We start from the raw sequence: 26,416 nt of genomic DNA, 5'->3' as shown, positions 1-26,416 counted from the left end.
TTTACAAACAAATTATACAAGGAACAATTTTTTTTTAATATTATGGATATTGTGCTTCGTCGCGCTATTACAAACAATATTTTAAATATACTAAATCCAAGTATTTGCTTATTTAGAAATTATTTATACATTTTCTTATAATATATTAACATGGGAAATGAAAATAAAAATTATTATTCGATACAAGGCTGCTATTCATATAAGTTTATTATTATTATTCAGAAGGGGATGTTTTGACTAATAGTTATTTGTTAATGCGGTGTGAACAAACCGTGACAATGGGTATGTTACATGCATACATTAACTCAATGGAATCATGTTTGTCACGTTTTTTGACTATTGTTACATAATAATTATCAAATTTGCACTGTAAAAAAGAAGTTTCGCACTTTTGAACAGTGTAACTGAAAAAATACCGTAAAATTTACAGCAGATTAGATTATTTTAGAGTCATTCCATTTAAAATCGTCTAAAAATAAAAAAATTGTTGCCGACCCATTTTAGATTTTAGTGTAACTTTGAGGGACTCTTCTCTAGGGTTCCTAAGAATGAAATTTACACGAATTTGATTTTTATAAGCGCTTGATTCCGCGCATTTAAATAAAATCTTCAAAATATCGATTTTTTTTAGCTTAATTAATTTTTCCTCAAAGTTTTTTCTTTTTGAAGATTATTCCATTATTGAACCGTAATTCTTAGGTGAATAGATAGTAGTTTAAGTATACCAAATAATAATTTGCTCAATAAATACCTACCATTAGCGACAGCGTGCTGAAAATGAGTGTTTTTTAGTCATTTTTCGTGAATTTTAAGGGACTCTGGTTTTTTTTTTTTTTATGCAACTTAGAATGACAAACAAGCTGACGGCCCACCTGATGGAAAGTGACCCTTTATTTTTTTAATAGATTTGAATTTTTGTTATATGTGGTGTTTTAAATGTTAAGTGATATTTTTAAATATCTGCAAACAAAATTGTGTGTAAATATAACCAGTAAGGTAAGTCGTTCCTTTTTGGCTATATAGTTATGGTACGGAATCACGAACCGTGAAATTGTTGCGATATACTATTCCCAATATACAGCTTGTTATTCCTGATAAAATTCTAAATTAGTACCATTTTTTAATAGAAACACCTTGTCATTTATATATAATTTCACACATATTGAGACAGCGTACTCAAGATACTCGTATTGGCAGGAATCATTAAATTTTAACATCGGAGCAGTGATTAATAAATTTCGTAATTGATAGTTTATGGACACCGTTAGTTTAGTACCGTATAACCTAACAATACTTGTTTTCTTTTTTTCTTAAAAAAAATTAGCCATTTTATTTACATATTGGCTATATATAATACAAAGATACCTCGACATCGAATATATCGAGTAACAAATTACGTTTTTTTGTAAACTAGTAAACCTCGCATCGCTCATAATTAATTTCCCCGTACATCGCTGATTCGATTCGTCTTTTTTCACCGCCAACAATGTTGCTAACGATTCAATTTTATTTGCTTGTAAGTTATTTGTTTTCGATTGATTCACCCGTTTTATTGAAAACATACCGCATTGTCGCATGAGGTTATTCGTTTAATGTGGTTTTGTCGAGTTTTTGTGACGGCTCAATTTATTGTGTTTACCTTTCAACTTATAATTTACTTATTACTAATTTATTGCGGTAGAGTTGAATAGGAATTCTATTTTAGTGTTGCTATACAATTGTAATATCCAATTAATTTACTCTAATGCCTGCATTCGACAAGCTGCTATATTTTTACATTTAAATATTTGCCGTATAGGTGTTTTTGTTGTGTATGTGGAATCAACTTATACATTTTGTATGGCCTTCCCCTGATTGAGGGGTATTAACCTGTAATTACCTAGTATTTATTGGCAGGCGGATTGGCAACCACAGTTAGAGTTTTGGTGATTTATGTTTTAAGAGGGACGCTGCTACTAATTTCTCGAGTCCTATATTCAGCAGTGAAGAGTTAACGGTTGATATGATGATATCATACAAAATAATATAAACTTAAGTAGATATATTTTTTCCTATTTTTTTCCCCAAGGGTTTTATGCTACGTTCCAATATTACATTTTTATACATTTCAAACCTAGACTTGTATTCACATAATAAATCATTACTTTTGTATAAATTAAATGCACATATAAATTAAATACATTGTTGTCTAGGTGTCTGTATGAATTTCTGTAGTTTAAAACATTAAAATATTTAGTGCAAATAAGAAAACATAATAAGAGAAGAAAAGATGATAAAAATTTTCATAGGATGAAAAATGTTATTTTAACAGTCTTATAATATAGTTAATTATTATTATGTTCTAGTATATATCCCTAGTTTTTTACCCATACTTTGTACGTATGGATTTCAGAATTAGGATAACCAATGAAATAGACTATTTCTAAATTAAGGTGAAACATAAGCAACATTTTATGTTACATCTTCATAAACCCAACTGTGAAAATCGCATCCAATTTGGTGTAGTATTTTTTACGTGATGCTGTGTTATACTACTGTATTTATGCTATACATTTTACGTAAACTAACATACAGGCATACAGACAAAATTGCTAAAAGTATTATTTTAATATCTATTGTCTTTATTAAGACTTATTTTTTCTTAAATATCTCCCATCTGCAGACATCGTCTAGTTACAATTTTATTATATTACTAAGATAAGCTTATTCAAATGTAATACATATATATATATACATATATATAAATATATAAATATATAAATATATATATATATATATATATATATATATTATTTATTTATTTATTTGTACATTTGTACACATTATTATATGTCTATAGGGCGGACTTAATGGCCAATGGTATATCATTGTCATGTGACAGTCATTCTGATAATTTCCATTACATAGGCTATAGGCCCAAATTATCTATATTCTCAAAACAAACATAATATTGATTAGCTACATTTAACCAAATTAAACGCAAAATATCGTAACTAAAAATTGTACTAACCACCCTCCGTACGGATAGCAAACAAAACACGCGTGCACACAAGTTAATAGTTCTCATATTATCCAGCACGCAATTACTGGATCTGATCCTTTGTGCAAATAAATAAGTCGTTATTAAGTAGTCGGGCGCACTCTCTATAAACAGAGGGCGCCACCCTCCGGCCCGCGACCGGCGCGTTTACCCTACGTTTTGGATGCGTTATGCAATAAAGGTCTATAAAGGTTTGTGCGTTCTGTTTGTTTATTGAATTCGATACATAGGCGTTTGATGATTTTTTATTTTTAAATTAATCTACGAATTGACAGGATTCGAAATTTCTGTAACGGTAAAATTTTGACATATCGAGTGTTATGTTCACCACAATGGCAACAGTTGACAAATGCCTTCAGTAGTGATTTTTTTAATGGGTGGTAATGGAATGGTAACGTCATCGGTATACGCCAGTGAGGAATGATGCGTGAAAAACCGTCTGACCCATAGTAACGAATTCATAGAAAACTAACCAAGACGGTGCCCAGGGTGAACCGCGAGGAGGTCGACCTAATAAGGTAAATTATTAGTAATGGGGCTGTTAGATCGACATTATTTACAATCCCTTTCCACCTTCCAGTGGTGATTATAGTAGTGAATATTTGAATTTAGAATTTCTCAGAGAATGAACATGTATGAGACAAATTACATGTGTAGGTTTTTTTTAAATTATGTAATAATGTTACTTTGTTATTTATATATGTAGGTATATGCAGTTACATTTTATTGTACTATATATTTAATTTTAACTGGGTATTATTGAGTTTTACCTTTAACTGTACGGTTTTTATCCTTGAACATACTATAATTTTCCTTCAGCTCTTCAAAGTTGACTGTCAGAGATCCCTCTATGGGATAAGTCCGTTTTACAATACAATACAATACATACCATTAATTTATTTTATTCATTACCACATAATAATGATTTCAATATCTTCTTCTTCTATACTTATAATAAATCTGTAGAGAGGTCAATTCTGTACATGAAATATATTTCCAAAATAACTATCAGGGGGTGATTAGTGATTGATACTGATGCCAAAAATGCAATCAGTAAAATTTTTGTCTGTATGTCTATCTGTCTGTATGTTCGTTATAGAAACAAAAACTACTCCACGGATTTTAGCGAAACTTGGTACAATTATTCTTCATACTCCTGGGCAGGTTGTAGTATACTTTTCATCACGCTACGATCAATAGGAGCAGAGCAGTCAAGGAAAATGTTGGTAAAACGGGAGAAGTTACTCCATTTTTAAGCTTCAGTCGTGTGTGCAGTCTTAATGGCCACTTTTTAAATTGTAAAAATGTCTACCCATGTGGCGCCGGGACGGGTCGCTAGTTAACAATTAAATTCAAAAAGGTTACGAAAATATATTTATTTCACTTGAATGAAAAATTGCAATTCCTTATACACCGCACTATAATCGGCCTTGCTACTAAGGAATACAGTTTAAATTACTTTGTACTCGGTAAATCACTTACGTCGTTTACAAACCGTATAAACACTAAATGATGTGAAGATAGAATGAAATCAAGAGATAAACGAACACATCGTTTCGAGCATAAATCTTATGACTCGGACATAAAGTTCTTTTTTGAAAGTAGTGTACTCCCCTAAACAGAGAGTGGTTTATTTGAAATTGGATTTTATTTGGATCGCGTTAAGGACTATAGTTGTCTGTCCGGAGTTTGTATTAAGGGTGCGTTGTCGCTTGTTTGACGAGAGTTAATTTAGTTGTAGATTAACTCAGTTTGAGTGATTGATGTTTTTCGGTTCGCTTTTGATGCGTTTTGCGGGCGTTTAACGCTTTTGTGGACCGTACACGGGTGGATGACTCGAATTGAGATAGTTTAACGTTCAATACGTGATTTTATTAAACATCATTTAAAATTATTGAATGGTGATTAACATAATAAAATAAATACTTAAATATTACTAATGAATAACTAAACTGTTATATTTTAATGGATTACAATGAAATGGTAACTCCGTTTGCGTTATTGGTTTACGCTGACGGAGCACCAGTGAGTGGTGATAGGTGAAGATGAAACCGGGTCAGTTAGCCCATAGAGACGGATTCAACAAGAATTTGTTCTCATTGGTTTTCAGGGAGAATCACGTGGAGGTCGACCTGACATGATGCTTTGCTAGAAATGGGTATAACTGAACAACGATTTGGATCACTTTTCCACATCTTATTAATATAACATATCAATAAAAAAAAATAGACATTTTACGGAAATTTCAAAAATTTAATCAAAATTAAAGTTGCCTAAACCTAAATTTATTGCACGCATATTAAATTACAATAAGTAAGTGTATTTCTAAATACCTTTTTAATACTTATATCTTATATAACTGCTTGATAAGTAATATCCTTGAAACAGTGTATATTTAGTAGGGTTGGATAATATATAATAATATCTATTTATTGTAAATACAATATCTAAAAATATATTGGCCAAATAACAGATAAATTAAAGATCGGGTATCTAATATACATATAGTATTGAAATAAAGAATCCTATCAAAATCAATTGCTATCAGACATTCAAAGATTGACTAGAAGAAATTACATTTATGATATAAGTTCGCTATTGTACTTATTCTTTTCTTAAGAACTCTATATCCTATCATTTAAGACTTTACTGTACAATAAAGTGTTAAGTGTCAATGTCCAGAAAAAAACCAACATATAGATGTATTAACGATACCAGTATGACCTATCCGTACCCCATTATTCATAAAAACTTAAACTTTTTACAAACCTACGAGAATTTTAACTATTACATTGTTTTGTCACTTTATTTTAAATTAGGAATTTAGCACCAAAGAAAGAGACAAAACAGTTTAATACCTAACCTTTTGGGAGTTTTAACGTTTTTATTAAAAAGGGGGTTAGTGTATGCCACCTATTATATATTTTCGTATACTGCATTTTTTTAATTGCATATTGCATATAAAAACAGTCAAAATACAATCCTTTGAAGTTAAACCTAATTAGAAATAGGCAACAAACACAATTTCAAGTTAATAGGCTAATATTAGAGGCCACTTCAAAACCAGACACCCATCACAATGGTTCCCGGGCACACCATCATTATCCGACGTCAGCCCTCCCCTTAAGAACTTCCCTAACCTCTGACAAACATTATTATTAATTTTACCTCAGACGTTTAGAAAAAAATATTCAACTTTAACTTCTACAAAACAAAGTCTGATTCACTTTGTCTACTCAGTTGGATATACGCTGTTTCGCGTTGCACAATGAGAGTTATTGGCTAACTTCTGGTCCACGGGCTGCATCTAAGATGGCGATGTCCCTCCATCCCGTTTTCACACGTACAATTCGTATGTAGCTCTCCTTGTTGTTTTCTTGCGTAATCGAAAGAAGGCGAAGTACTTTTGTTCGTGTTTGTATAGGGTGTTAGAGTGAGAGGGCATGTCAAAAGTCAATTTCGTTTGTTGTGTAAATAAAGAGGTATTGGACTACGATCGATGGAGCTCAATACCTAACTTGGGGTTCTTACAAATTTGCCAAATTACTGGTGAAAATTATTTCCATACCCATGTAACTAGTTAAAGTACAAAAAAAATTAATTAAAATATTATTAAAAAAACCAAATAGCACCTATTTATATATGTTTATTAAATAATATACTATTTGTTTATTCGATCTATCGTAAAGTAATCTTTAATAGACTAATTATTAAAAAGAGCACCCGTTCACGAGTATGACAAACGAGCCATGTTGATAAAGGCTGGAAATATTTTAATATATAATAGATTTTGAGATAATTTTAAAAATTACTGTTCTATGTTACCTTTTGTTACTTATCCTTCATTGTTCTAATAAAATACACAATTTTCTCAATATCAATTTTTATTTCTAGTGCCCACTCTACATATTTAACAATTTACTTACTCGTATTTTCAAGCCAGCTATCGTTGTGTGTAACCATAATATTTTAGAGGGATCAACGACCCATAGAACTCTTACGTACAAGATTACATTTTCATTTCAGCCGTAACCTATCCATTATTACACATAGACCTCTCCCATAGACTATCATAAGGGACGGAAGCGTTCCTTATGGCCGTTTACCATTGGGGAGGATTTTGCCAGTAGTTGCCACGCTTGGTAAGTGGATTGGCAACTGCAGTTTACTGGACGCTACTGCCCATTTCTCGATCATTAAATTACCTTAGTCTTCTCTTACGGCACCCATGGAAAGGAAAGGGTGGTCCATTCTATGCCGTGACCACACGGCTAAGTAAAAAAACCGTAAAAAGAATGGTAAAACAATAAGTCACTACTTATCAAAACTAATAGAGTAGCTACGTATGAAAATAGATTTAGGCATTCAATTATTTAGGAAAAAGGTAAAAATCCTTTCAATAAAACGAATAGGGTAAAAGTGACAGTTCTTGTCACTACGGCGGGCAATTTGCGAGTCTGCGGCTTGAGGTTGACGTGTGACTGTATTGTGTACAGTCAGCTGCAGATATATGTACTTACTTATATTGTAGGTGTTTTTAACAGATCATAAAATAATATTTTGAAAAATTTATTATATTAAATCTATTAGTAAAATTTGACTTATAAGATAAGTAATACATATTATATAATTTAGATATCATGTTCAGTGGTTTTTTTTTTATTATTAAATTAACTTTTTTAGTGCCCTGATAACTTATTTTTTCTTTATTTTTTTATTTTATTATTACTAGTGATTAGAACTAAGGATATTTTTATTGTCAATTTAATTGTTAAAATATCGTTATGCGTCTCTAAACTAGAGACTCGAAAATTAAGAAATAATTATTGTTTCAAAGTTCTTCCTATACTTATAATAATTTACATAAAATAAAATAAAAAAACATTATATATATTTCGTGATCAACCACAATCATTTAAGGCTAAAATATTACCTAAAAGTATTGATTTGAGTCAACCCTAAATTTTTATATACAAAATTTTGTATCTAAAAACTTCATTTTGTATCAATGTATTATATCAATGTTGTGCCTGTCTATATTTTATGCAAATACTATTCGATTTATACTAAATTTAAAATATAATAAAATTAAAATAAATAATAATAAAAAATACTTTTCCGGGAAATTTTTTTCTTCGAAATGATAAAAAAACAATCTCTATAGTATCAAAATAATTTATTATATTGCGTCAGGATACCATCGTCATCTTATCGGTCATAAACTGTTCATTGCTGAACATAGGCCTTTCCCTCTTTAGCAATTTTGCCAACAGTTGCCACGATTAGCAACGGAGTAAAGAAAAAAAAATGGTATTTCTATAATAAGTTTCGTTTAGTTCGAAACTAGATGGCTCTGTATTTAAATTCTGTCCATATGTTATTTGGCTGCTGTCCAGTCAGAATATTTTCCACACAACTTCGTTTTTCTTTCCACCTTTTTCTTTTATTTCCAATGACAAGTTGTTATTGGTTGTGACAGCGAACTGTTGATTTGAAAAGTAAAAGAAAAAATACTAGGTATATGTAAAAGTTTTAATTCAAACGGAGTAACATATTAGTTTCAACTTTAGAGTTTAAACTTTAAAGTCACAGGTTCGATGCTGGCTGAAGTGGATTTTAGAAAATAAGATACATAGATACCAGAACTCAACTTTGTGCAGAACTCAAGTTGATTGCTTGGGTACCTCTGTCCCATTCGTGTTTCGACCGTAAAGCAGTTGTGTTTGCATGGCTGTGTTTCGGTTTGAAGGGTGGGATATGGCGTGAATTTACCGTGTACAGAGGAATAACACCTGAGTCCTCAGGAATGGCAACGCATGGGGGGTGTCATGGGCGAAACAGTATACTTTATTATCTCCATGGTACTGTTCATATCTATAGGCGATGGTTATCACTTTTCATCAAGTGGGCCGTCAGCTTGTTTGCCATTCTAAGTTGTATAAAAAAAAGATACTCTTTATTGTTTCCTCTAAAAGATTACAATAGTAAACTTATTATAGATACAAACAATTACAAGAAATGATTGCACTGAGAACACAATGGGCGACCTTATTGCTAAAGGCTTATAGTATGACTGGAGGCACGATGAAAACTCTGTAATTTTTAAATGCTTATGAAGATGTAATACATATAATATATATATATATATATATATATATATATATATATATATATATATATATATATATATATATATATATATATATATATATATATATATATATATATATAATATATATATACCTATTTTATACACGATGCTTTCGGTGATTTTAAATTGATTTTAACAATTGTTTTTGCAATCTATATAGGATTTTCTTCCATATTGATCTTATATTAATTTTAATTGGATTTTTTGTTTATTTATTCATTAGTACATATATGTGTACACGGCGGACTTAATGCTTAAAAGCATTCTATCCCAGTCAACCATAGGGAAGTGTCAGAATACTCGAATGCGGTACTACTAATTATTGATATACGTACATACTAAAATTACATATATAAACGAATAAATATATATGAATAACAAATATACTTACACATATATGACATATACTATATTATACATACATATTTATTATATACATTTTACTGGTCAAATTATTAAACTATTTATAATTGCAACGCACAAAGGTTACCTACCACCATGGGCATCACAGAATACCATAGTAGGTGATCCTCGTGGCTTTCTTAATGGTGTTATTCATGTCTACAAGTGATTACTACTCTCCATCAGGTGGGTCGTCAGCTTGTTTACTATTCTAAATATAAAAAAAACACATGTATCAAGCTATGTCTGCACAAATCTCCGAAACATATCTCGTTAGCCGGCGGAAGTGTCGGTGGCTTCACCCTGTCCCCCCTCCACCGCCCCACCCCCCTTATATCCTGCTGTTTCCGATTTAATAAACGAAACTGTCCTTGGAGAGTTTATGTTGAATTATAGAGCTGTAAGCCTTTGTGATGTACAGTCGGCTTCATAAATTAACTACGTTTGATCTAATTTTACATTTGTAGGGTCAAAATGCTCCAAGATGTTGATGTGGTCTAACATCATTCAGTTTTTCTTATCTTATCTTTATATAATATTATAAAAAAAATACTTGATTGTTTAGAACAAAAGAAAATACTTTATGTAATGTTTTTTTTTTTATATACAACTTAGAATGGCAAGCAAGCTGACGGCCCACCTGATGGAAAGTGGTAACCGTCGCCTATAGACATGAGCAGTACCATGGACATAACAGAGTATACTGTTTCGCCCGTGATACCCCCCATGCGTTACTCACACTCAGATACAGAGGAATAACTCCTCTGTACTCTGTAAATTCACGCCATATCCTACCCTTCAAACCGAAACACAGCCATGCAAACACGGTAGAAACACGAATGGGACAGAGCTACCCAAGCAATCGACATTTGTACAAAGTTAAGCAGATAAAGCCACGGAATACAATTAGTAATGTATACGTAATAGAAATGTGGTATAAACAACTAGTGACCCAACCCAACTTTAAATAAAATACAGCCCATTTTACTTACTGCTGTAGCTTTCTTGAGATGTAAGAATTTTTGAATTGTTTAAATATTTTTCGAGTTATATAATTACATACAAAAACTCAAATCCTTCCTCTTTAAAAATTATATATTATAAATTTCAAATGACTTAAAAAATAAGGAGCTTTTCAATTCGATTGTATGTTTTTTGTTTGTTGTCTCGTACCTCCGTCAGTTCTAACCGATTTGGAAAATTCTTTTTTTTATCTTAAAAAAAAAAATTCTTTTTATTTATTTAATTCTTTATTGTACACACCAGTTTTACTTTACTTACAGATTACTTACATTTATTTATTTACATATTAACTTACAGATTTTTACTTACAAATTGGCGCCATTGAAATTTTATAAAAATCGCTTCTTAATTCGAAATATCTAGTTTTGTCACAATTGAAATCGGTTTTCTTTGTGACACACAATTTTTTTTTATTTTATTTTATACAAAAATCCATAGCTCTTAAAAAATAACATACATGCTAACGTATACATGTATTTAAAATTGTAATGTGATGACGATTAATGGTATAAAATGGACTTGATGTATAATGTGAATTATCTACTATCTACATGTAATACTAATGTAACTACATATGTTTGTATGCCGTACAGGCTAAACATGTCGAACGTTATTATATTGTCAACATCTGCATGTATTTATACGCATGTTTTACAAATAAATAAATCTTGAATCTTGAATCTTAAGTCTCTTATGAATACAGCCAATAACGGATTTTATTTATACAACCAATCTTTAATTATATAATTATTATTTATAAAACTATACATTGCCGTAACAATATGTTATTATTTTTTATAATTACAATCCCATTATAAAAAAGGAAATACACACAAAAACGTCAATAGTAACACCACACCATATCAAGTCGAACCGTCTAAACTTACACGCGTGTGCCGTGGGACCAATTAGTCTAACAATTCTGAGCACGAACTATTTAACCGACTTAATTTCACCCCAATAACACGTTAATTCGCCCCACCCCCCACCTCCCGTGCACCTCCATATAAAAAGAAAATTTCTGAAATTGAATGTCTGACGAGTCAAGTGTAGGTGATTATGTCACAAATAACGAGTCGATTTTAAGATATGCATATATTTGTGACTTTATTTTTTTTTTTTTGACTTTGTTTTTAAATATCGAACACGAGTCGATTTTGATATACATATATATTTTTTTCTTTTTCTTTTATACAACTTAGAATGGCAAACAAGCTGACGGTCTACCTGATGGAAAGTGGTAACCGTCGCCTATAGACATGAGCAGTACCGTGGACATAACAGAGTATACTGTTTCGCCCATGATACCCCCCATGCATTGCCATTCCTGAGGACTCAGGTGTTATTCCTCTGTACCCAGTAAATTCACGCCATATCCCACCCTTCAAACCGAAACACAGCCATGCAAACACAGCTGCTTCACAGTTGAAACACGAATGGGACAGAGGTACCCAAGCAATCGACTTTTGTACAAAGTCTCCCTCTGGTATTAATTGTATTTTATTAATAATAATAATTGTTATTATTATGTCAGTCGTTATTTGTCCACTATTGAACATAGGCCTCTCCCATACGAGGGGTATTATCAATAGTCGCCAAACTTGGCAGGTGGATTGGCAATTACAGTTAGACTTTAGTGATGTTTTAAGATGGACGCCGCTACTTATCCATTAAACTCTCTTAGTTGCCTCTTACAACACCCACATGAAAGGAACGGGTGGTTTATTCTATGCCGGGACCACATGACCATTTATGTATTATATAATTAATTAGCATTATAAAATGTGTACTTACCTATAATGTTCCTTCACTATATGTCAATTACCCAAAAACAATATTCAAAATTTTTGACTGATTATTTAATAATTCTTTATTGACAAATTAAAATATACTTTTTTAATTTAATATATTCTAATGAAGTGGTTAGCGAAAATTTGGATTGTGATGGAAAAAAAAGGTACTTGGAAACTTTTTAAGCAAAATAGAAAGTTTTTAATGGTAGATTTATATACAATATATTTTATAATTAACGTGTTAGTTTATTTTTAAATAAATAATAAAACAAAATTTTGAAAATTGGCAGATGCGATTGCGACGTTACCACATCTAGTTTTATTACATTTATTTAACATTCTTAACATTTTTATTAGTATTACATATTACTAAAAAGCTTATTTTGATAAGAAGTAAATGGAAGAAATTATGGAATGAAAATAGGATGAAAATAGTATTGCTTTCTATATATTATATATTAATAGTATTTATTTCTATAAAGAATAAAACTTATAGAAAATAAAAATAAATGGATAATAAATTACAAAAAAAAAAATTATCACCTAAGAAAAAAAATGTCTGATACATAGTAATAACATTCTACATTCTAAAATGATGGATGAATAAAATAATATATTTAAAAAAAACTCGTTACAACAAAAAATTCGTGCTTGAATTTGTACACAACATATGTCAAGTCAATTTATTGCTCGGTAGCCGATTAATGCTAAACGATGGATAAAATAATTCTATTATAATCAATAGAATGTAACAAACAGCATGCTTCACTCGACACAATCAAATTATATCAAAATCAAATACCATAAACCAATCACCGCGCTAGATTCGAGAAGCGCGCCAAATCTGACATCTGTCATATTTGCGCGCCATTGTTGTGACATTTTTTTTTATTGCGGATAGGACAGTTGGCGAGGGCGTTCCTTTGTTATTCCGTTTTGTTGCATTTTTATTCAATTAGTAGCAAATAAGACAAAACATCACATCAAATATAAAGTAAGAGTTACATATTTGATGCGAACTCGCAAGGGGTCGCTTTTACTTGTTTGCAATAATGCTTCGTGTAGAGTTTACTGTAATTTCCGACATGGGGTTTGTTTCGTGGGACATGTTCATAATTATTAATCATAGCTGTATGTAAAGGCTGTTTGACCATGAACTGTAAAAAGAAACAATGAGAAGTAGTTAAGTAAATCATTATTATTTTTCTTAGTTTATTCAATTTAATATTTTCTTTTAATTTTTTTTTTATACAACTTAGAATGGTAAACAAGCTGACGGCCCACCTGATGGAAAGTGGTAACCGTCGCCTATAGAAATGAGAAGTACCATGGTCATAATAGAGTATACCTACTATTTCGCCCATAACTACTACTATTACTCCCCATGCGTTGCCAATCCTGAGGACTTAGATATTATTCCTCTGTACCCTGCAAAATTCACGCAATATCCCACCCTTTAAACCGAAACACAGCCATGGAAACACAACTACTTTCCGGTTGAAACACGATTGGGACAGAGGTAATCAAACAAACGAATTTGTGTACCACCTGTATACTGATCTATTACTTTAAAATTATTGTTTTCCTTACTAATTTAAATAAAATAACCCCTAGTTTAGTAATTGGTTAATTTTTATCCAATTTTTCGAAGTACCTGTAGTCGTGAATTACAACTATTGTCTATCTTTGTGTACCAAATTCTACTAAATTTTGTGCATCTAAATCCGCTAGGTATTTACATTATTATGCAGATATTAAAACTTCGAATATAAAAAACGGATCAAAATGTAGTCAGTTAATTTCACGTATCACTAAATTTATCAAATCTAAATAAAAAAGCTTTATTTTTTAGTGTTGCAAGTTGATCTTTGGATTAAAAATTTCCCAGATCCGGACAATTTATTAAATTTAATTGAAACTTTTTTTAATATAATATTAATATACGTATTGCTTATAAATTAATATATATGTATAAAAATAGCCCTAATTTTAACAGAATAGAAATAAAAACACTTTTATGTCTATACTAAGATATAAATCAAAGTATTTAGTATAGATACTAGTATAGTATTATATTATCTGTGGTATAGATAAACATCATTCTGAGACATTATGTACTGTTCGTCATTCTTGTTCTTTTAAATATATCCGTAAGAATTTTGTATCGTTTATATTTTCCATAATCTTACAATATTTTCATTATGGTAACCCTATTCACGTACACATGAATAAAAAAAGTTGACCTGTTCTTAGTAAAACATCAGTATGAAGTCACTCTATTTAGGTATATAATTTAAGATCGTTCATAAAAAAAATCTTTAGAAAGAAGTGATAAGAGATAGGTAGATATTAATTTTTATGTCTAAGCTTCTTAATATATTTTTATAGATGATTATTCTAAATATTACTGTCGTTATTTTATAAAAGATAATTTTTAAATTTCATACATTCTAAAAAAAATAAAATAAAATAAATAATAAAACTTACCAGTTACACTAGTTTTATTATGCAATAAAGAAGAAAATAAATAAATTAAGGTCGTTAACTCCATTAGGCATTACAAGTACCAACATCATAAACGTAAATTCATATAATTCCCAACACAAAAACTAATTAATAACACAGATAAGTAGTAAAAAATGTTTTATTAATTCAAAAAAGTAAAATTAAAGTCGACAGCATTAAATGGCTAATTTCAGACGTTTGTTTGTGATATAATAAGTTTGGGCACGCGAGTTGTACAGCCGCGCGGCGCGGCGGTGACGCTTATTTGAACATTTACCCTACTTTGTACATTAAAATATCGTTTCGAGTGCGCTTGTAGTTGCTTACTTTTATCACACGATCGCATAAAATAGGGTAATTGTATTTATGTAAGTATGTGTGATTTGCAATCGGCTTCATAAGCAAGGAGGTTCTCGAATCGATTGTAATGAATATGTCGTTACAGTCGTAGAATGTATTTGCCTCCAACTTGCTGGAGTTTCGTCGAGTGACCACAGAGTATTTGTGTTCACACGTTTTTGTTTAAGCCTTTTTATATAATTCTTGTTATATATGTGTAATATCCATTCTTATATGTTATTGTACTCATGCTTTCCTGGGTGAGCGTATTGGAAGACTGTGAGGCTCACCCAGTGGATGTAATAAATAAATAAATACTGACGGATCTGACAAATATTACATACTAGCGGCCCGTCCCTGCGTCGCACAGGTGGACATTTTTACATTTTAAAAAGTGGCCATTAAGGCTGCATACGCGACGGAAGCTTAAAAATGGAGTAACTTCTACCGTTTTCCCAACATTTCCCTTCACTGCTCTGCTCCTATTGATCGTAGCGTGATGAAGAGTATACTATAACATGCCCAGGAGTATGAAGAATAATTGTACCAAGTTTCGTTAAAATCCGTCGAGTAGTTTTTGTTTCTATAACGAGCATACAGACAGACGGACAAAAATTTTACTGATTGCATTTTTGGCATCACTAATCACCCGCTGATAGTTATTTTGGAAATATATTTCATGTACAGAATTGACCTCTCTACAGATTTATTATAAGTAAAGATATAGATCCGTCAGTATTCTACGACTATGACGATGTCTGTTGCATCAACCGTTAGCTGTTCATTGTTGAACACTTTGAATTTTTTTATACAATTAGAATAGGAAAAATTGAATCTGGAATAGAAAAGGAAAACTTTGATCCAACTTGGTTTCGCACCGGTAGGAGAGAGTTTTCCAAAATAATATATAACTTATGTTACTCACTGATAATGTAGCTTTGTAAAGGTGATTTTTTTTTTAAATTGGTTGAAGTATTTTTGAGTTTGTCTATTACAAACAGACAATCAAATCTTTCTTTTTTGTATATTAATGTAGATACTAATATAGAATTATATTATCTGTGGTATAGATTTTTTTATGCAACTTAGAATGGCAAACAAGCTGACGGCCCACCTGATGGAAAATGGCAACCGTCGCCTATAGCCATGAGCAGTATCATGGACAAAACAGAGTATACTGTTTCGCCAATGATACCCCTATGCGTTTCTATTCCTGAGGACTCAGGTGTTATTCCTCTGTATCCTGTAAATTTACTGCCATTTCCCACGTTTCAAACTGAAACACAGCCATGCAAACACAACTGATGCACGGTAGAAACACGAATGGGACAGAAGTGCCCAAGCAAACGACTTTTGAACATAGTGTTGACCCATAAGGGGGTTTTGCCAGTAGTTGCCACACTTGGCAGGCGTAGCTTGGCTTTTGTTGCTTGATGTTTTAATAGGGACGCTGCTACCCATCCCACCACCATAAGCTCCCTTAGTTTTAATTATTTTTTTATGTTTGTTACCTCCTTTAGTTTTAAACTAATTTGAAATATTTTTTTTTTTAATTTAATAAGCATGCCTAAATACATTAAAAAAAACTGGATTTTTAGTACCACTTAAACCTCTTGGGCTTGTTTGTGATACTTTACATTTGGTTCTCAAATGTCAATATTTACATTAATATTCTGCTGTTTCAGCAAGCTTGGACAGTAGATAAGCTCTCAGTTTAAACTTTATGTTTTTAACAGTGATATTGTTTCGCAAGTCGGTAGGTAGAGAATTTACTAATCGCGGTATTGGAATATACTTACGTATATATTGGTCCTAATATTATCATAATCTATTCAGTAGTTTAGTTTTTAAGTCAATATAATTGGTTTTGTTACAATTAAAGTTTTTTTTTTTTGTGAGACAATTTCCTTAGTTTATAATAATAATAACAATATTTTCTTTATTATAGATTACAAAGATACATTTTTGTTAGTAACAATTGACTTAAACTATGTTAGTAGAAAAAAAAAAATACAAAAATCATTTTATGGCCCCTATAATAATCTTGACCCACAATGAGAGGATCGGGCTATCGTATTTATTACACAATGCCCACAGAATGCTGTCACTGCTGCCACGCAGTCGGTGTAAAAGAGATGCGATCCGTTTGCGTCTGATGGCATAGAAGTCATCTGTCCATGCCGCTGCAAACATTGTGGATGCGCTACAAAAACGTGGCAGCCGTAACAATACCCTGAAAACATTATTGTATTGAACACGGATGGATGAATATATCGTTAGATTTTCTTAAATTATAGGCAAGTTGTACTATCAGTTCCCCTTATGTCATCAGCATTGTAATTAGTCTTCTGCAGTCCACTGCTGAAAATAGACTTCTCCCATGGTGAAGAAATAAAGGGTCTACCATGAAATGAAATTCCGAAATTCCGGACTCAATTTCATGTTTTTGTATATACCAAAATCGGACCAATACGAGTACATGGAGTTTAACATTTTGTTCGTCATACATTCTATCATAAAAGTTCAAAGAAACAATATTTTAACATTTTTAATATTTCCAAACGGCATGTATTATGTAATTTTAACATCAAATTTCTGTTTCGTTTGGCTCCGAAATTTCTAAAAACATTACATGGTAGGCCCTCTGATCGTGCTTAGCGAACGAAGCACTATCTTCATTCCAGTTTTCCAGTTTTTACCAGACACTCTATGTAGGAAAAGGGATTGTTAGCAATGGAGTTTGACAACCTTATTGCTAGCAATATGCCCTATTGAGTCGACCTCCACGAAGTTACCCCTGGAAACCATCGTGAACCATTTTTTTTGAATTCGTCACGATGGGCTAACTGATCTGCTTCATCTTCACCTATCATCCTTCACTGGTGCCCCGTAAGTGCATACCGATAGCGCGGGCCGTTAGCTTTTTTGCCATTTTAAGTTGTATAAAAAAAAACCATAAACAAATTGAACAGAATTGTACCCAAATTAAAGTCTTTTGTACAAAGTCTCCCACTAATGGGTACACTTAATTAATTCTCGAAACTTCATAAGTAGATTTATGTTAAAATACAGTGAAACCTAATATTTTGGTATGACATTCTTGTTAAAATGGCGCGAACCGAGCAACTTCATGGCACCGCCCGACACCATACTTCATGTCTTATTGCTAGGGTTGCCACCGTCATTATTTAACCTTTAACAACCCTATTGGTTTCATTTTGTTTTATTCAAATAGTTTTTTTTTTTGTTTTTTGAATTTATTGTACACAAAATATAATACGATTTTTACTATTTATAAACGAGAAAGTGAGTATGTTTGTAAGCTCTTGGAGCCTTAATGGCTTAACCAAATATTATATGGGGAAAGGGATTGCTAGTAATGGGGTCTAACAGTCGTATTGCTAACCCTATCAGATCGACCTCCACTTGGTTCCCCCTGGAAACTATCGTGCTCAATTCTTGTGGAATTCGTCACAATGGGCTAACTGACCTGCTTCACTCTCACCTATCATCCCTCACTGGTGCCCCGCCAGCGTATACCGATAGCGCAGGCGTGGTTACAATTCCATCTTCACCCATTAGAAGAAACGTTGGCAGGGTTCCAATGTCGGATGATAGGTAAAAATAAACTCAGGTCAGTTGACCCATCTTAATGAATTCGATAAATCTGATTACCCAATCAGAGATTATAGTCGTGATTAAATTATTTACATAGGTATATATACTTACCTCTTTACATACGTACATATATTATTATTATACATTCTTTTTTTTTACAACTGAGGTGGCAAACAAGCATACGGCCCACCTGATGGTAAGCGATTGCCGTAGTCTATAAACTGCAATACCAAGGATATTACGCGCGCATTGCCGACCCTGAAAAAACCTCTTTACCTCTCTTCAGAAGAACCCCATGCTGTATGGAAAAATCTCGACATGGGAGCTCATCTCATAACCTGAGCGTACGTTTAATTTTTTAGTCAAACTACAAAATATTTTCAAATAATTTTCTCAGTGTGTTATTTTTTTATAATTATTTATGTTTAAAATAAGTTTATTATTAAAATATTTTGAAAAAAGCAGTAAAGAGTTTACATTTATTTCCGATACTGAAAGTCTCAAACTACAAATCAAGACAGAAAGAACGTTGCCTTAACGTATTCGATATTGGTCTGAACAGACAGACAGCGCTTGCAACTTTCTTTTTTTTATTAAGTGACAATAATCACGCGACATAACTGGTAAACAACTGCTGTTATGGCTAAATTAATTTATTGCTTATTGCTCAGTTTAACTTTGCTCATTACGTAGTTTTATTAAACTGTTGTTTAATTTATTGTGAAAGGAAGTTTTGCCCTTTTGAGTAACTGTGCCAAAGTATTCGGTGTTTTGTGGTTTCTGCTTACCCCATCAGGGATCACGTGATATGACGCCTAATGATTAAATAGTTAATTTAAGCAGGATATGAATATAATTTCCGACGTGTATACTTTGTTATGTCGACCTCCACGTGGTCCCTTTTGGAAAAATTGAATCTGGAATAGAAAAGGAAAACTTTGATCCGGCTTGGCTTCGCACCGGTAGGAGAGAGTTTTCCAAAATAATATATAGCTTATGTCACTCACTGATAAGGTAACTTTCTAAAGGTGATTTTTTTTTAAATTGGTTGAAGTATTTTTAAGTTTGTCTATTACAAACAGACAATCAAATCTTTCTTTTTTGTATATTAATGTAGATACTAGTATAGAATTATATTATCTGTGGTATTGTTTTTTGAATGCAACTTAGAATGGCAAACAAGCTGACGATCCAACTTATAGAAAGGGGTAACCGTCGCCTATAGACACGAGCAGTATCATGGACATATCAGAGCATAACATAACAGAGACTGTTTCGCCCATCATACCCCCATGCGTTGCTTTCCTGAGGACTCAGGTGTTATGCCTCTGTACCCTGTAAATTAACTGCCATATCCCACCCTTCAAACCGAAACACAGCCATGCAAACAACTGCTTCACGGTAGAAACACGAATGGGACAGAGGTACCAAAGCAATCGACTTTTGTACAAAGTCTCCCTCTGGTAATGTAATATAATGTAGATTACATTAGTATAGAAAACATAGTGTAGACAAAAATGTCACAAAAATAAAAGAAAAGGAATAAGAGTTAGTGGGAAAACTTGGCAAAATTAGTTAAAATTTTGCGTTATTTACACATATTTTAAATATACACGACTTGGTGTAATACACGTCGAAACGTTGGCAATAAAGAAGCAGGTATATAGGTAATTTTACGTGCAAAAATTTTCTCATCGCGTTAAGTTCCCATCACCAGAGGGAGACTTTGTACGAAAGTCGATTGCGTGGGTACCTCTGTCCCATTCGTATTTCAACCGTGAAGCAGTTGTGTTTGCATGGCTGTGTTTCGGTTTGAAGGGTGGGATATGGCGTGAATTTACTGGGTACAGAGGAATAACACCTGAGTCCTCAGGAATGGCATCGCATGGGGGGTATCATGGGCGAAACAGTATACTCTGTTATGTCCATGGTACTGCTCATGTCTATAGGCGACGGCTACCACTTTCCATCAGGTGGGCCGTCAGCTTGTTTGCCATTTTAAGTTGTATAAAAAAAAAAAAAAAAAAAAAAAAAGTTCCAATAGTGTATTTTAAATATTTGGGAAATTTACTTTAGATTTAATAGTCTGATCAGTGACTTTGTCACAAACTATAACCATTGTTTAGAACTGTGACGTGACAATCTCTATCGCTGTTCAACTACAATTTCTCATCCCATCCTATATTTGACAAATTCGTCATAAAATATCTCTTATTTGTGAAAAATATAGTAAAAAAATTATGAAAATTACTTTAGATTAAATATTCCGATTGGTGAATTTGTCACAAACTATAACCATTGTTTAGAACTGTGACGTGACAATCTTTATTGCTGTTCAACTAACATTCATTCCATACCCGAGAAATTCGTCATATCTCTTTCTTGGGACCCCCCCCCCCTCCCTGCCCCCCACATTTCCATCGTTAAACACATTTAATACTTTTGACAGGTGAGCCATCAAATATCGCATGTCCCTAACTCGCTGCCTCCGAAGTGAAATCGGAACGATCACGCGATCACCACGTATTTTTACCGTTCCACCGACCCCCATGAATATATCATTTCACACTACATTTTAACACCACATTCGTATCATGTATCTAGTACATCATCGTTTGAAAATAAACTATATTTTGTTGACAATAGAAACGGTTGTCGATTGTTTATTGGGACGTGCCAGCGTGGATGGTACTATGATGGTACTGCTTATATGATTCGGTTCGTGATACTTAGTATTCGAAGTTTTGTTATGTCTGGCCTCACAAACTGTTTAGAAATGACGTGTGCACTGATTTATTGTCTCAATGTAAACCTTTTAGGGGTTTTATTGTGACTGAAGGCAGTAAAGTTTGATACACTAATAAATAGTGTCACATTAATTAATGAAGTTCGGAAATATTTATTTATTTATTTATTTAACTCTGCTCAAATTATAATATAAAAATATTTTTTGTTTTTGTAACTACATATATGTATATTTGAATCAGCGGATGCAGGTGGCTCAGGACCGTTCTTTATGACAGTCTATGGGGGTGGCTCATGTCCAACAGTGGACGATGGCTGAAACGATATCCCTATATGTATTTAAACAACGAAAAGAGTTTCGTGAGAGACGGCCCACCTGATGGAAAGTGGTAACCGTCGCCTATAGACATGAGCAGTACCATGGACATAATAAAGTATACTGTTTCGCCTATAGCGCTGCCATTCCTGAGGACTCAGGTGTTATTCCTCTGTACCCAGTAAATTCACGCCATATCCCACCCTTCAAACCGAAACACAGCCATCTAAACACAACTGCTTCACGGTTGAAACACGAATGGGACAGAGGTACCTAAGCAATCGACTTTTGTACAAAGTCTCCCTCTGGTACACCTGACTGCCGAGCATGGCAACTACTGGCAAACCCCACTTTATGGGGGAGGCTATGTTCAGCAGTGGACTGTTAACGGTTGATACAATACAATACAATTATGTTTACAGTTTTTTTTATTTTTTTTTCATTACCCGTTCAAATTACATAGATATGTCACTAAGTAGATGCATTTTTTATTTGTTTGCTTGTTCCATGATGTCATTCTATCGTTTCTATTGCTATTTTATAATGCATATGCCCATGATCCAATGATGATGATGTCTAAGATAAAGAGGAATAACACAAAATTTTAATACGTCATCACACAGAGAATACTTGGATTAAAAATATCTCTGCTTTGACCGTAAATATAAAAACTAGTTTCTTTTCTTTCAGGTTTGGTTCCAAAATCGAAGAGCTAAATGGCGTCGCCAGGAGAAGATGGAGGCAGCTAGGCTGGGGCTCTCGGAGTACGGGTGTGGAGCAGGTGGTGGAATACCCAGACTGAGCGGTCTCGGATTACCAGTGGATCCTTGGCTGGCACCACCTTTGCTGACTGCTTTACCTGGTAAATTATAAATTTAATTTTTATTTAATTTTTTAAATAGAATAGTAATCATTTATATGTATTTCCAGCCTAATTATTGTAAATTACTAAAATGAATGCCGAGTGGTCCCGGCATAGAATAGGCCTCCCATTCCTTTCCCTTGGGTGTCGTAAGAGGTGACTAGGGGAGGGCGAGGGATGAGCAGCAGCGTTTCTCTAAAAACATCTCTAAAGCCTGACTGCAGTTGTCAAACCGCCGGCCAAGCGTGGCAATTATTGGCAACCCCCACCTAGGGGAAGGCTTATGTTCAGCAGTGGACGATTAAGAGCTGATATGATGATGATCATGATGGTATGCCAGCAACCAAGGACTTCCTGTACCAGCCAGGCTGGGTACCAGCTGTAGCTGTATACCTCATTAATAACAATCTCTTTCCCCCCTCTGTAATAAACTTTTTTTAATGGATGATAATGAAATGGTAACCCTGCCTACGCTATCGGTATATACTGGCGGGGCACCAGTGAGTGATGATAGATGAGTATGAAAGCAGGTCAGTTAGCCCATTGTGACGAATCCCACTAGAATTAACCACGATAGTTTCCTGGGGAAACCGCGTGGAGGTCGACCTGACAGGGTGTATTCCTAGCAATGGGGCAATTAGACTCCATTACTAACAATTCCTTTCGCCCTATAGTAGATATTACACCAGAATCTTGGACAGGATTTTGAATTATTGCTAAAACCAATCTCCGTTGCAGGTTTCTTGAGCCACCCACCGTCAGGGTACCCAAGCTACCTCACACCACCGGCACCGGCGCCGCCAGCCCCACCAGCACCGCCCGACCCTCGCTCCTCCTCCATCGCAGCACTGAGGATGAAGGCGAAAGAACACGTGGAAAGTCTTAGCAAAGGTCTACAGATGGTTTAATACATAAAGATAATTAGATTGTGTCATAATGAAATCAATATATTTAGGAACAACTTCTTTTTTTTTTTGGAATAGTCAAAACCATTGAGTCGTACAGCCAAGAATTTCTTTTTCTATACTTGGTACAGCTATAAAATAATCTGGACTATTTTTCTATGTAAAAAACAATATATAAAATAAATAAATAGTTAAATTAAAAATGCCTTTTTGTTGATAGATTGTGTGGTTGTTTAAAACTTCACTTCACTTGTTTCTGTTTTATTTTTAAATGGCAAAATTCGAAACAAAAAATTGTTAAATGATTACTAACTTACATAACCAAGTATAGAAATAATTCCGAAAAATATACTTGCGTCCTGAGATTTATTTAATATTTTATATTTATGTACAAGAATATAATAGTCATTTTTAAAAGAAAAATAAAAATACAACAATATCATGGAGAAGTGATGTTTATGTGAACATAATTTATACAAGTTACTAGTATTACAATAGACAATGTAAACTTGATCAGACTTAAACTACAGTTAATTTAATTGACATGAGATATTTTTAATATCAACTGCAACAAGTGACTTTAGTAATAGATATTAGCATTACAAATTATTCAAAGTAACGGAGAAATGAGGTATACAATTAATTTGTCATTAAAATTTCAATGGACATGTTTTACATAAACATTTTTAACTTCAAACTAAACCTTAGGTCAAATTTACAAAGGGTTTAGTTCAAATAAGTACGATGATTATGTATTTATTGAAATATTGTATCTTAAGGTCGTTCGTAAGTATTGATTAAAATATTATTTATCGACTTAATATACTCAGATGTTTTGAAAATTAGTTTTGTAAGTTTTGTAACTGGTGGCACTAGTTACTTTTGTAAAAGCAATAATAATGTATATATTTGTATTCATAATGTTTGAGTATATTAGTCGATTAGTTTATAATCAAAGTAAAAAAAAAAAGACAAATGAAAATATAAATATTAACTTATTAAAAAAAAAGCTGAAAAGATTTTAGAACAAAAATTATATTGTAATTAAATTTATGTTAGTTTTACTCACGTTTTAAATTCGAGAACGCCTGACTAGTTCTAAACTCAATAGGAGTCCTTATTCAGTTGTGAGCAGCATTGCATGACCAGCGCGCTGTTTGTTATTGCTGGTAGTGGGGCTGATCGGTTATACAGTACCATGTAGACGCATTATCGCGTCGTCGGATGACGTGTTTGATCCTCAGATCGATATAAACTAGTGGGGCATCTCTGAATTTAAAACGTTATTAAAGCCTATATAAATAATAACAATACAGTATGACTCACGGTAGTTGTTTTTCAAAAATTATATTGTTATAAATGACTTTGCATCCATCCATTTTAAAATTTGTTTTTCCGTATTTGAGCATAATTACTAAATGACCATGTAGGTGCCGGCATAGAATAGGCCACCTTTTCTTTTCTTTCTTAAAATATCACCAAACTGCGGTTGTTAGCTCGCCTGCCAAGAGTGACAACTACTGGCTAAATCTCCATTATAAGGGAGGCTGTGTTCAGCAATAGATAGCTAACGATTGATACAATATAAAAAAAAAACAATACTGAACAATTTTTTGCATTTTTTGCTTATTGAATTCAACCATTTCAAAATAAAAACGGAATAAAAATGCTACTGCTATTTGGAGTCCAGAGTTATTAGACCGCTTTTGCTATAGGCACTTGAAGGCGTCTGATAAAATAAACATGTATTTGAAAATGATGACAGCTGTGACAGCTCTCTTGGTCAGAATTAATAAATAGACAACACATAGTTTAAATAGAAAACTAATAACATCAATTATATAAATAAAAAAAAAATTTGCTATTTATTTATTACAAAAATATCTTATATCGATAAAATAAAATAATAAAATCGATAATATGTCAAAATTGTTTAGTAATTATGACAAGTATGTAAAAACAGATTAAAATTTTCTAGCAGAAATTCTACATATTTTTAGAATTTCTAATAAATTATTTCGTTTTAATTTTAAATAATGATGATCAATATCATTATTTCAGATCAAACTACATTTAAAAATATTTATACAGAAAATATTATGTCCATGTACCTATTACTATTATACTTATTTCCAAATACAGCAATATAATTTACTTCTATTTACGTACTTATATGTAAATCTATTTGTGTGTTTTGTGACAGATTTCGTTTAAACATAGCTAGTGAGTTGTAATATTTAACAATGTGTCATTTACATAGTTATATATATATAAATACATAAGTATATAAATTGTAAAATATTTCATTATTTTAAGGCGTGATAATGAGTTTTCCTATATTACTACTGTAAGATTTATACATAATCTAAATTTTATACTTAGCATATTTATTAACAATATTGCTAGCCTTTTTTATCAAACAGCGTAAAAATAAAAAAAAAATGGCTATATACACTGTCTAATACCTTCATAATATTATTGTCTAATATTATTTCTTGTGCGCCTCTTTTTAAATGAACATATTTGATAAAAATGCATGAAATAATTATTGATAAAATATGCCAAGTATAAACATAGATTACACTTACGCTAAGCACTGTTACATTGTAAATGCTGTACTTATGAATTAAATATTAGTAGTTTTTTATAGTCACAATGTATTTATCTCATAAAATTATGAGATACCTACTTATCATTATTAGAAATCTACTTTTTAA

General features: G+C 32.4%; 1 protein-coding gene across 1 annotated transcript in view; it reads left to right on the top strand.

The window, feature by feature from the left end:
- Nucleotides 1–25,838, top strand: part of LOC116413243 (retinal homeobox protein Rx1-like) — a 69,357-nt gene extending 43,519 nt beyond the window's left edge. Inside the window, exons 3-4 of the mRNA XM_031911173.2 lie at nucleotides 22,623–22,794; nucleotides 23,533–25,838. Coding sequence (XP_031767033.2) covers nucleotides 22,623–22,794; nucleotides 23,533–23,702 — 342 coding nt within the window. The 3' untranslated portion in view covers nucleotides 23,703–25,838. The remainder of the gene's footprint in view (nucleotides 1–22,622; nucleotides 22,795–23,532) is intronic.
- The last annotated feature ends 578 nt before the right edge of the window (nucleotides 25,839–26,416 follow it).

This window comes from Galleria mellonella, unplaced genomic scaffold (genome assembly GCF_026898425.1).
Source record: "Galleria mellonella isolate WM207_F2 unplaced genomic scaffold, CSIRO_AGI_GalMel_v1 utg87, whole genome shotgun sequence".
Lineage (NCBI taxonomy): Eukaryota > Metazoa > Arthropoda > Insecta > Lepidoptera > Pyralidae > Galleria > Galleria mellonella.
The sequence above is the reverse complement of the archived record's forward strand: the minus strand, read 5'-3'. Positions and strand labels throughout refer to the sequence as shown.